This window comes from Psittacula echo (genome assembly GCF_963264785.1).
Source record: "Psittacula echo genome assembly, chromosome: 5".
Lineage (NCBI taxonomy): Eukaryota > Metazoa > Chordata > Aves > Psittaciformes > Psittacidae > Psittacula > Psittacula echo.
The window spans coordinates 51,153,914-51,166,599 of NC_137739.1; the positions used below are offsets into that span (position 1 = coordinate 51,153,914).

Below are 12,686 nucleotides of genomic sequence, written 5' to 3' on the forward strand. Positions count from 1 at the left end.
TTGTTTGCATTATCTTGTCTTCAGCTAAATCAGGATATTTTATGAAGCAAGGACAAGACATGCTGTTAATTATTCCTTATGTGGGAATACACCATCATGAACCATTTTTATTTTGTGTTTGTTTAGTTGCAGCTCTTTGTGCATATATGATACCTGGAAAGTCAGTGGGGCTGTGTGCAGCAAGTGTTGCTCAGATTGAGCAAAGGTACTTGACCTTGGCTCTTGGTGAGGCATTTTTTTGGTGTGAATTTTCGTAACAATTTTATTTATTTTTTTTTTAATTCTTCAATGCAGAATACTCCCTTTGCCCAAGGACCTTTTCCCTGCTTATACTCATGGTCAAACTGAAAAATGCACCACGTTAGCTTATTAACCACATAACTTTTAAAGTCACTTTACAATAAACAAAGGAGAGAAAGGGATTTATTATTATTAATATTTTTAATAATAAACAAGAGTCAGCTGCTGCTGTCAGGTACAGGGGTATAAATTTGGAGTGAACCCACTATGGTGAATGGGTTAATTTGGGAAATATGCAGTATATGTGAGTGCAGAATTTAAGTTTTTATATCTGAAAAGCTTACACTCCATTCAGAGTGTCAAATGTTTTCAAAGAAATCAGTGGAGCTTAGTATTCCGTCTGTGACAGCCCCACTGTGTTTGCATGGTCCTGGTACAGAAGGCCTCCAGTGCAAAACTGAATCAGACCCCATATTACACCATATAGTGATGGGGGAATGGGCTGGCACATTCATGGGTTTGTTTTCTAAAACTATGCTGTATTTTCTGCTTTCTATTGGTTCTCTCTTTATCAAAGATCAGGCTGAGCTATTAACTGAAAAAAATAATCATGTTGGAAAGGATGTAAACCGAAGGCTAGATATGTATATACAGTATGTTTAAAGCCTTTTATTTTTATATTTTGAATGCTCTAAATTAATAAAAGACTAATTCTAATGCATTTTGCTTTTAATTTTCAAAATTATCTTAGTAGTGTCTTCTATTTGGCTAAGTACCGATAATGAAATGCAATGAGGAACATTTGCCTTAAAATTATAAATTGTAACAGAGTTAATTTTATTGATTTTAGCTATGAAGTAGAATAGGTATGAGAAGTCGTTGTTGAATTTAGGTAAAAGAGAGGTTTATTAAGCATGTCAGTACAAGCATCCTTGAAAATGCTGAGAACGCATTTCTATTTTTAACTTTTTGTTGCTTTTCTAACACATTAAAAACACTCATGAGACGAGACTTCACATGTGACCTGTCATTTTCAAGTAACAATCTGGAAAGATGTTTCTTTAGGATTGTTGGGGAAAAGGTTCCTGCCACCTGAAGAGGAAGAACATTCAAAGTTAACAGCGTTAACGCAGTATGGTGCACAACTGCATGAACTGAAACTATGTCTTCAGTCAGCATAGCAGAAATTGTATTTCACAGAGCTAGCTGAAACGAGTAGTAAGAAAAGCAACAATATTAGCTTTTGAGCAACATTTTTTTATCTATAGAAAGGTGTATTTCTTTGAGGTATAGGGTGGCTAATTACAATTGCATATGTTCTATCAGTCTAGAACATCATTTCTCCATCCCATGATGGTAATGAAAGGCTAAATGGGCAGTCAAGGTACACTGAGCATTTTTATTACAGGACAGCTCTTTAAGCAATAGTATACAAAGGTTGTGGCTAGTAGTGCTGTCCTTTTTCTATCCTAACTCTCAGCAACTTCAGAAGCTCTTCTATAAATGTTGAAACCATACTGGACTGAATTTAAACTGGATTCAAGATTGACGCAAGAGCTGTTTGCAGAGTATGGATCATGTTCTAGCCTGGAGTCAATGGAGCTGGCAGTTTATACTGGCTTAGTATGTGGCTCCACAGGATTATTCCATTTTTTTTCTTCTAAATCCCCTGAAAGTTATCTTTCATTTCAGCTGACTTTTAAATGTATTTACTACATAGTATAATGCAGTATCCAGAATTTTCAGGTTGTCCTTGAAAAACTAACTTGTTCCTATGTCTTCTGTATATTTTTTTTTCTTGTTTTGTAAAACAATTACAAATATCAACGGTGCTATTTACTTAGGCACTTTGAGAAGAGCATGTGCTTAAATGTTTTCTTGGATCAGGACCAAATTGGTCTTAAACTGTACTAACATCAGTGTAATCTGAGGGCATTCAACACCATAAAGGATGAGAATCACTTTTACTTTATTAAAGTGTGTTTTAGAATGCATTTATTTTAAAGAATACATTTTTCTGAAGTGCTACTTGTGATCAGCTGTGTCCTGAAGCCATGCATAAACGTATTCGTAAATCAAAAGCATCACTGCACCACCTAGAAGAAAAGATATTATTTCACTACATACAAAATCCAGTATTTTCAAGGTTTTGTAGAGCATTTATAGTGTGTAATCTAAACCAGAACACGGCAAAGCCTTATTTGCAAAATGGATAATTCTACTAATTCCTTAATTCATTAAAAATTCACCAATTCTTAAACTATACCAATTTTATATAATATTAGACCATAAAGTTAATGTGAAAAGCTTGTATTTTAAATGAAAATGACCCTGAGTGTGATTTTTCCTAATATTTTGTCAAGTTTCATATTTTTCTTTGTTCTTTTACAAGTGAAGCTTTTCATCTAAGTATGTGTGTATTTGTGTGTTCGTTTAGTGTTAGATCTGGTCATGAAAGAGCAACTTGAGTGGTGGAATGTCAAAAATTCATCACCAGGGTGATGAAAATGCTTCCAGGTAAGATTCAAGAAAGGTTTTCAGCTGTTTGTTTACCATGTCTAAGCAGAAGATCACCATATTGAAACAAATATAATCTTTCTGTGCCTGTACCTGGCTATGCATCCACAGGCAAAGTTTTGCTCTGATGAATCACAGAATCACAGAATGGTTTGGGTTGGAAAGGACCTTAAGATCATGTAGTTCCAATCCCACTGCCATGGGCAGGGATGCCTCACCTCAGATCATGCTGCCCAAGGCACTGTCCAACCTGGCCTTGAACGCTGCCAGGGATGAAGCATTCACCACTTCTTTGGGCAATCTGTTCCAATGTCTCACCACCCTCACAGTAAAGAACTTCTTTCTTACACCTAACCTGAACTTCCCCTGTTTTAAGTTATGAAATGGCATTATCTGCTAGAATAGTTTATACTGGTAATGGTATAAAATAGCAGCTTGAATGCCATAAAGTATTTTTACTGTTAGAGAAGACAAACTAAAGCTCTTCTGTAATCAGGCTGTATGAGCTAAAAAAGGGAACATTTCACGAGGTGTGTATACAGATATATAACTAAGCATACAGAGAAACTTCTAATTGGAAAAGATGGGAAAAGAGAATCAGATTCCAGGCTGCAGGACTAAACCTGTGTTGCATTTTGCTATCTGTGGGTGCCAGCACTGGGGAATAAATATTTTCTTGCCTTCACCTGTTGGCTCAGTTGCTGAGTTAGAGTGGTACCTCTAACAAGTCTGCTGCTGAACTGGGCTGACCTTACTAGGTAGGTCAAGTAGGCTCAGACACAGTAGGCACACAGAACTACCACATGAATTTTCCCGTGTTATTTATCCTAATGAACCATCATCAGACTCAAAATCCTCTGTGAACAGCAACTCACAGACTGCTAGACAGAGCAAAAGTTTGCAAAAGGCTCTGACCAGCAAACAAATCACAGACACAATGTCTAAGATGTGATTTCGACTAAAATCAAGGCTGAATCCAATTCTAATATTGTGTGATCTGTTTGTGCATCTCTTCCTGAAAGCATTTTCATGTTGAAAGAAGGAATTACCTTTCCAGTCACAATAAAGATTGCATTATTGTTTAATCAGAAAGCCAAATCTATGTATTAGCCAATAGGACTACACAAGTGTTTAAAATGAAGTGCACACTTAACTGACTTGCTGGATCTGGGCCAGAATGCATAGTCATTTGTAAAATGCAAAATTTTGTTCCAAAATCTGCTGTTACTGGGTATTGGGGAAGTGAAACTGCCTTCTCTTTGCCCTGTATGTCTAGTATCTTCGGAGTATGAGTGAAAAGGCTTTTAGGTCCAGAGTTATGCCTAGCTGCCTTGCTTCCCCTCCCCACCTTCTTCCTTTACCCTGCACAATATAACCAGGCATGGTCTAACTCTTAGCCAGATGGGCTGGATATGTAAACATTCACAGACAAACCTAATGCCTCCTTTATACTGCAGAACAGACTCTGCACCTACTTGCTTTTAACCATGTGTGTTCTTGCCTATTAAACCACCTTGCACAATCTGAAGTAAAATTTCATGGAATGGAATACTGTTCAAACTGGGGCTTCTGCTCTTTTTGACACAGACTGCCTCTGTGGACTGGCAAAGTCTAAGGTCCCAGTGCTTTGCTTTCATGATTAATCAAAACCAGCCAGGGAAAAACAGTCTAAAAGTCAAAGATCTGGGTCTTAACCACTGTTCTCCTGCATTTGGAGTAACAACTAGTGAGAACAAACCCAGTGTTAAGGCATCCTTGTCCTCTTAATCTTCTAAGGCCATGCAAGGCTCTTCCCAGCTCATGCTATCAGCCTTTTAGTGTCTGTTCTTTACAGCCCCTGCAGAGCACAGGAGAAGAAGGTAACTGGAATTTCATATGCTTGGGCTATGCTTCAACTAGTTGACAGCATTTACACTGGAGAGACTCTTAACCTGCATTTTAAGATGACTTTAGATGGGTACACAATAGTCCTAGTGAAACCAAAAATTCATATTAGAAGGAACAGGAAACTTTAAGAAACACTTCCAAAGGTTTTGCAGTTCTGGCACTTGCATGGATGCACTTTGGCTTGTTCACAAATCAAGCAATTACACAATCCAGCAGTTACTTGGCTCTTCAGTCCTCTGACGTGTATGTGTAAATGATTTTTTTTTAGACATACATTTAGCCAAATCCATCTATGATACTATTAGATGATGGTATTTTCAACAGAAATTATTTGAAGGTGAAAGGGATTTTGATGATTTCTGGTACACTGTTTCATTTATTTGACTAGTGCTTACTACATTTTGTCAAGAAACTGAACTGAAAATGGCAAGAAAAAGCAAGAACAAAAGCAATATAGAAATGACAGAGGGAAAATTACCTGGACCAAGCCTCATGATCTTGGGAACCAAGCCTTTGTACAGAGCCAGAAATCTGTAGCAGAAGAAAAACAAACAAAACATTTCAAACAATATTTTGCTCTAAAAGAAGAATGGAATTTTAGCATGTGTTTATTAAAATGCTGGCAGAGCACTTAGAAGCAATTATTTGAAATTACACATGTTCAATAGCAGGCCATATCTGGATTTTAACATTTTACAGAGGCAGATCAGATGAAGAGAAAAAGTTAATCAATGTTCAGCCACAAAAGCAACGTTGTGAGCCTAGCCAATCAGAAATATGACTTTAATCAGTGAGATGGTTTTACTTTCAAGACAAGTCTGTTAACAACAGCTGCATGCATGGACAAAATGACCGCTATAATTGAATATCAAAGCTACAACTCAGTCCCCACTTGAGAAGTATTTTAAAAAGTTGGAAAACATTATTGCCACAATATGCCCTGATTTAATTATTTCAGCAGTCATTTTAAAGGTACAGAGGTCTGTATAATTACAATTAGAACAAATTGGGAAATAATCTGTTTTCTGTTGATATTTTACTTTTACAAAATGAAGAGTTGAAAAAATTATGTGAGATATAAGAAGCATTTATTTGTGGAACATAAATTTTGACAACCCAATAATCATCTTGTAAGTTGTTTGTAAAAGTTCACATGGAGTAGGAGGGTATCTCCTTGTAATTCTAAAGAATATTTTCAAAATGTTGCATTGTGCTCTTTTGATATGTCGGTTCAGGGTGGCTTAATGGTCCTCGTCAAATCTGAAATATAACAACGTGGTTTTATGGACCCATATGAACTAAAACAGAGGTCTGGACATGTATTAAAATAAGAATGTTTTACCCTTCCTCTTTATAGACTGTTGCCATAGTTTTAAAACAGGTTCTGTACTTGATCTCTCCAGGAACTGGCTGTGGTCCTTGAATCCTACTTTTTGCAACATCAAAAGGAATGTTAATAGTTGAGGCTATTGTTCCTGAGACTAGCCCTATTCCAAATTTCCTCAAAAACTCCAAATTTGAATCCTGCAAAAAAAGAGAAAAAGAAAGAAAGAATAAAAAGGGAAACGGAAGGACCTATGCAGGTTAAGCACTCTAAAGGAATATGTATTTAATCAGAAAACTCACACAACACACTCGTGTTATTTTAGCGGAACACATTAGGATTTCCTATGCTGGAACTTGTTTTCTTGACAATCCTATTGGCTATGTTTTTACACATGGTCTAAATTGCTGAAGTACACATTTCCTCACACAGGATTTATAAACACAGTTCATAAAGAAAGACTGGTATGGCATATGGGGATGATTTGTATAATTGGGCTTCACAATGTACTTAGTATTACTGTATCAAAACAGGAGAAATCCAAGCACACTATTAGCTAATTGGCCAGAATATTTTACAAATGACAGCAACTTCCACCATGAAGCCTACTAAAACGCTCATTTGTGTGTTGGACCCCCAAATGCTAAATTAAATAAAGGCTAATCTCAGTCTGCTGCCATTCCCCTCCAGGTTTTTTACATTTATTTTCACATGTAGCTGATCCACTGTACTGAGAAGTGCTAGCTTCCTGTTATTAACAATCCAACTCGGCGCAACTGCAAGAGCCTCCACGTTCTGCGCATTATAAACGGTGGTAACTCACTCGGCTAATTGGCTGAAGAATTTACAACAGATTGTTTCTGAACCCTACTATATGTTCACGATAAAAGTTAGAAACAGGTTAGAAGTGCATCTAAAAACTTCTTGGCTCACTCACAGTTCACAGTTCGACTGGGTTTTATTCGATCTTTTAGAAAGACCTCCTACCTTGGCTTTTGCTATGTCATCAAAGAACCCAGAGTGTATCTGGGAGTCAAAGCCTCTTGAAGCAAGTTTAATCCTATTTCTTTAAGTAGTGGAAGTCACAGGGAAGTGTGTTCCAGGGCATTTCCTATGCACATAAATTTTTTGCTATTGCTCTTCAACACAAAGGACACTTTTTTTCCTATATCAGACTCCATATATGTAGCTCCTTTTTTTTCTTCATGAAGATACTTCAATTATAGAAAATTATCAGTAAAATAACAAATGACATTGCCATGTTAAAACATCAGGCTTTTTACTGCTTGCAGAAAAACTCAACACCTTGATTTCACAAAACATGAAATATACTGGCAATACCTTTTAAAAATTAGAATTACTTGTGCTACATGAAGAATTGCAAGACTTTTTTATCAAAAAAGTTTATCAACAAATTTCTGTTTATTCTGTACACACTGACAGTGGTTTAAATGCAAAGAAAAGAAAGCCAATATTTTTGCTATCTAGAGAAGAAAAAAGCTCCCCTTTTGAAGTTTGAGGGGCAGCAGCATGGCAGCCCCACTCCAGCATGGTGCCTGCCTACCTTCAGGCAGCAGGCGTATGATTATACCCACACCTGAGAGCTAAGTACTGTTCCAGATTGTACTAACCTCCTCAAACCAGGTTGCAGCAAGCAGGCTTCCACTGCTCTGTTGACTTTTCATAGTCCAGAATGGTATGAAGTATTTTTGTCACACAATTTAGTGCAAGGACACTTTCTTCCATAGTGCAAAGCACAGTGGGCTGCCCTTTGGGCTAGGCAATATATGTCAGGCAAAAATATTTACTTGTTACACATTGAATTTCAAGCCTTACTGCTCCTGACATATCCTTTATATTTAAATGATTGAACATTTTCATATTTTGGTGAATTCCCAGTGCCAGTGTTGTCTGCTTTATGACTGAGAGTGCCACAGACTGTAGGATATAGTGGGTGTCTGGTCAAGTGACCATCTATAAAAACCTGACACTGCACTAACACAGCTGAAGAAAAATGAAACCAAATTGCTTTATATCTATTCCAGTGACACAAAGGAAGTTGAAAGGCAGCATTTTGCCCATTCACAAAACTGGATTCTAACGAAATGTGCTAGGAGGTACACTAACTTTCTATGTAATTTGATTTTTTATCATGCATCTCATGAGAAAGTATTTTAAGGCATCCATCACTATAATAGCTGGGTAATTTCATTCATATAACAGATCAAAATAATTTCAGCTGTTAAAAATAATTGAAAAGCATTTTTTCCTAAAAGTATATAAAAGTGGCATTTTACTATGTTAATGCTTTCAAGTGAAAAAAGAGATTTGCAAACATAATTTATGGTTCTAGACAAAGGAGCATTATCTGTCTATCAGTCAGGCATCAGTTTTATCAAGAAGCAGTATCTTTCTTTTTATACCAAAATCTCTCCTTTTCCAACCCATGGGCAATGCCAAAATATCAACAATCTAGAATCCTGTGAAAGGTGACATAAAGATAAGTTAACTGTCTAATGCTAAAGCTGCAAGTGGCTAGCAGTTATCTTCACATTATTGTCACTAACGTTGCTCCACGCAGTTCACTTACCAAATATGATAGATTTCATATGTCATACATTAGAAAACAAGATTCTGACATGCTCCTCTTGCTTTCAAAATTGGCAGAACTGAAGGAAAATCACACATGAATTCTGATTTTTAAGCAAAGACAATTTTTATGTAGTATGAACAGAATATATAGAACAGAAACTTGATTTTAGATGGTGCCACACCACAGTACAGTGTACCACAAGGAACTGAAATGCCAGTTTGCTTATTCACAATGCAATAATTTTGCTGTGGTTGGATAACATAATCTGTGATCATCTCACCTTTATACCATGCTCTTCACATTTCCTGTACACCGGAGTCCCTGTCCTGTGCGTACCAGCAGCCATTAAAAATAGGGAAATTTAGGCATCACTAATAAATCTATGGCCATATCTATGCATGTCCTGCTGGATTTCCCTGCTTTTGTGGGAGAAAAAATTTTGAGATGTTACCCTGTCTGCTTTTTATACTTCACTGTTCCTGTTGTAACATACTTAAAGAAATAGAGACTCCATAAGTTCCTCCTGATTCATATGCTGCTTTATTTCTTCTTTAATATTTCATAATTTATAGGAACAGAAAATTCTAGCCCTAGCACATACACACCAATGTTCAAGAGTGTCTCTCATTGGAGACACTTTTAATTTATCAGTTTCAGTCTCCAAAGCTCCAGGCTTCCCTTTCCCTACCACTTACTTGCAGGGCACTTTCTCAAAGCCTCACTTTATATCTTCCAGACTATCAATCACCTTCATCTGTACTGATGGAAGTTCACTTAATCCACTAGGCAGAGTAGCTATTAATCCGTCAATGAAATAACCCTTTGGTAAAGGCATGCATGCTTGGAACTCAGTTAATTCTATTTGTCCAGAATAACAGAAATTATTAGAATAGATAATGATTCACCATGCTAGATACATTTGCACTGATTTAGATACCACCTTAGGTGTAATTCAAGATTTGAAGATAGGACACCACACGCATATGCAGTGGAGAAGTAGGTAGAGCTCAAAGTGCCTAGGGTTGCTTGAAGTACACAGAAACAGATAATGTAGACAGACTGCTGACATGCATAATAGTGTTTAGAAACCTGACCACAGAGACACTCAGGAATGCCACTTATTTTTCCCTTGTGAGGTCCTGTTCAGTCTGAGTAAGAGCGGCAGAATTTTCAGAAAGAAACTATAAATTTAACCCTATTATTAAGCAAAAAATAGCAACAAATTTGAAAGATCAATAAACACTGATGTCTAATTGAAGCTAATTTTAGAAGCTTGTTTGCTTCAATGTTTGGATGTTTGTCTTGAGATTTTTTCACTTTTTCTTTCTTTTTTTTTTTTTTTTTTCAGTTGCTGGAGGTACATATGAGAAAGAATACTTTTATGCATTTTAATATATGTTTTAGTAGTTCTGAGCACCTTGTAGATAAGTTCACTTTATAGTGATTATGGTTACTAGATAAGGAGAATGCCAATTCCTGACAATTTGCACGAAGAATAAATAATAATAATAATAATAGAATGATGTGTGAAGTTGGTAATTGCAAAGCAGTCTACCAAAGTTACTTAGAGCAGAATATTTGCATTATATTTCTTAAACTCCTTTGAAAATGTTAGTCATAATATTAGTTTTATAGATGAGTTACACTTGGAATGAAAGTGCCAAAAGTGATTTGAAATGGCCACTAAATTTAAATACCTTTGTGTGAGGTCACATAATGTGTTAGCAGAGAAGCCATGGATGTAGCTGAGAGACTTTGCACTGTATGCTGCACATTTCACCTCCCTGTGTGTGACAAGGAAGACTTTAGAAGACAAGACTTTGGTTTGGCCAACTCTGGTTCTGCCTGTTATACCCAGGAATTATGGGACTGATGAGGGAGATAGGCCAGGAATAAGGATTAGAGTTACTTCTTGGCCCTTTTGGCAGAGGTAAAATGTAACATCATAGGAACTTCTATGGCAAGCTAAGAGGTGCCACAAGACCTGACCTAGGCTACATTGACTATAATCAAGTGCTTGGCAGCAAGGAACTGCTTTAGCAGGCCTGATAGTTGATTTCAACCATTAAAAGGAGCTTCCTTTGGCAACAGATGGTAAAAGAAATGAACACATGGGTCTGAGGAAGGGAAGCTTCCAAAACAGAGGTGAAAAGGTATATTCAGAGAGGCAAAATGGGAGATAACTCTCAGGAACCCAACAAGGAACTGCCGAAAAACTCAAATGAATTTCTTTAGTCACAGACACTGAGCCAGAACTTGGAGGAGAGAAGGGGTCTGGGTCTTCCTGCTGAGTCCTAGAGGAGAGCTGAGAAAAAAGGCTGTCAAATTCTACTTTTAGAGAGGGAGAAGCTGGTACAGCTGTGATAAGATGATTTGGATGCATGTAAACTCCCAGCAGAAATCAGCAGTAAGGATGAGAAAATTATGTAGACTCACTGCAAGGCTCCAGAAGGGATGAAAATTAAAAGGTGAAAGTGAGTCTCATCACTGTTGAGATAATATCATGCTTTGATTCTTTAAAAGAATATTCAAAATTTTTGTTTGTGGCTTAATCAAGATTTGACCACAACTTAATGAACAGCTTCCTAGCCTTATTGACCCTAAACTTCTGTCCATCTCACGATTTACATACTAAACTTCTTACCGTACACTACAGCTTGCTTTCTGATTAGTACAATGATGGTCTGATCTTTGTCAAAAGGCATAGGAAATGCTGAAATTACAACTACAGTTGTGATGACCAGAAAAGGCACTCTAAAATGCATACTCACAGTTGCACTTTGTTTGAAATACATATGCTTTTTTCACACTGGTATCATCTCAGATTCCAACTTGAGTGCAGTCTCATTGCAGCAGACATTTATTTAAGTTTTTAAAATCCACCCATCAGATATCTGACAGCATAAGAAGATGAACGACAGCCACTAAGATAAATGTCCTGGCTAGTCTCCAGTGTGACATGGCTGTCTGCTGTATACAGTATATAATTTCAAACAGTCTGCTATGCTTTCAGTGATTTGTTTTTCTCACATACAATTTCCTGATAAAATTATTAGTCTTACACCAGATTTATAAGTAGCATTATTATCTATTATTTACTCTTTTGCTATAACCTTTTGGACCGACAGGGTAAGGCTGGGACTTCACTTTGTCTTAAAACAAGTATCTGCACTGAAGAACTTTCAATGTAAATAAATAAACAAGAGACAACAAAATTTGCTGGTCACCGAACAGAAAGTATACACAATTCTGGAGACTCAGTCAGTATAGGCAGCATAGTCAGTAAGAGAAGCACCAGGTAGACCTGTGCTTGTTCCTATTATTCGTCACCATTTTTGTATATTATTGTTAGACTGTTGAAAGCAAACATCAAAGAGGCAAAATAAACTCCTGCCCAATTTCTTTAGATCCTCACAGATTTCTTGTCTATCTTCCCCGTTAGTCCCATAGTTGCCTACATCAATGACTTCCAGGTTTACCCAAGAGAGGGCACCTAGTGTTCTTGTCATTCATTGTTCAGTGCATGTTCTTGTGGCTCCTGGGCACTGGCCAGCTGGAAAACCATTAACCACATTGGTAAAGCAGAATCAATCTTCCAACTTCATATGAGGCTTCTGCTGCAATTCTAAGCCAGCCTATGCGGATGATCAGACTGTTCATGAAGTGCTGGGATTACAAGCAAGTCAACGTTTCATGGCATCATTTAGACACTAGCTATGCAGAAAAGGGCACGCAGAAATGCATGTACTACTGCATCTAGCACCTTTGTCTGCACTATCCATCTCCAGTCTCAGTTACACAATAATGTATGAAACAGGAAAAAAAATGAGGACCCCTGTGAATATCAGAACTAAAGAAGTCTGATGTCCTTATCAGCCCTTATGACTGACTGATATGTGATGTCTGCAAGCCCAGACATACATTGGCTTACATGGACTTTTCCCCCTAAAATGCAGTATTTAATAAGGCATAAGTTCCCACAGAAAATTTCCCCCAGTTTGGGCACTCTTAAGATGCACCTGCAGGATCTCCTCCTTTTAAATTATTATTTGTATGTCTCACAAGAACTTAGCTATTTTAAGCCTGCCTCTCTCTCAGGTATAGTTGAACCTGGGCATCCATTTC

General features: G+C 37.1%; 1 protein-coding gene across 1 annotated transcript in view; it reads right to left on the minus strand.

Moving 5' to 3' along the window:
- Positions 1 to 2,265: 2,265 nt before the first annotated feature.
- SLC25A21 (solute carrier family 25 member 21) overlaps positions 2,266 to 12,686 on the minus strand; it is a gene marked incomplete at both ends in the record, with an annotated part of 266,466 nt that continues 256,045 nt past the window's right edge. Inside the window, 3 exons of the mRNA XM_080619849.1 lie at positions 2,266 to 2,336; positions 5,123 to 5,175; positions 5,987 to 6,168. Coding sequence (XP_080475975.1) covers positions 2,266 to 2,336; positions 5,123 to 5,175; positions 5,987 to 6,168 — 306 coding nt within the window. The remainder of the gene's footprint in view (positions 2,337 to 5,122; positions 5,176 to 5,986; positions 6,169 to 12,686) is intronic.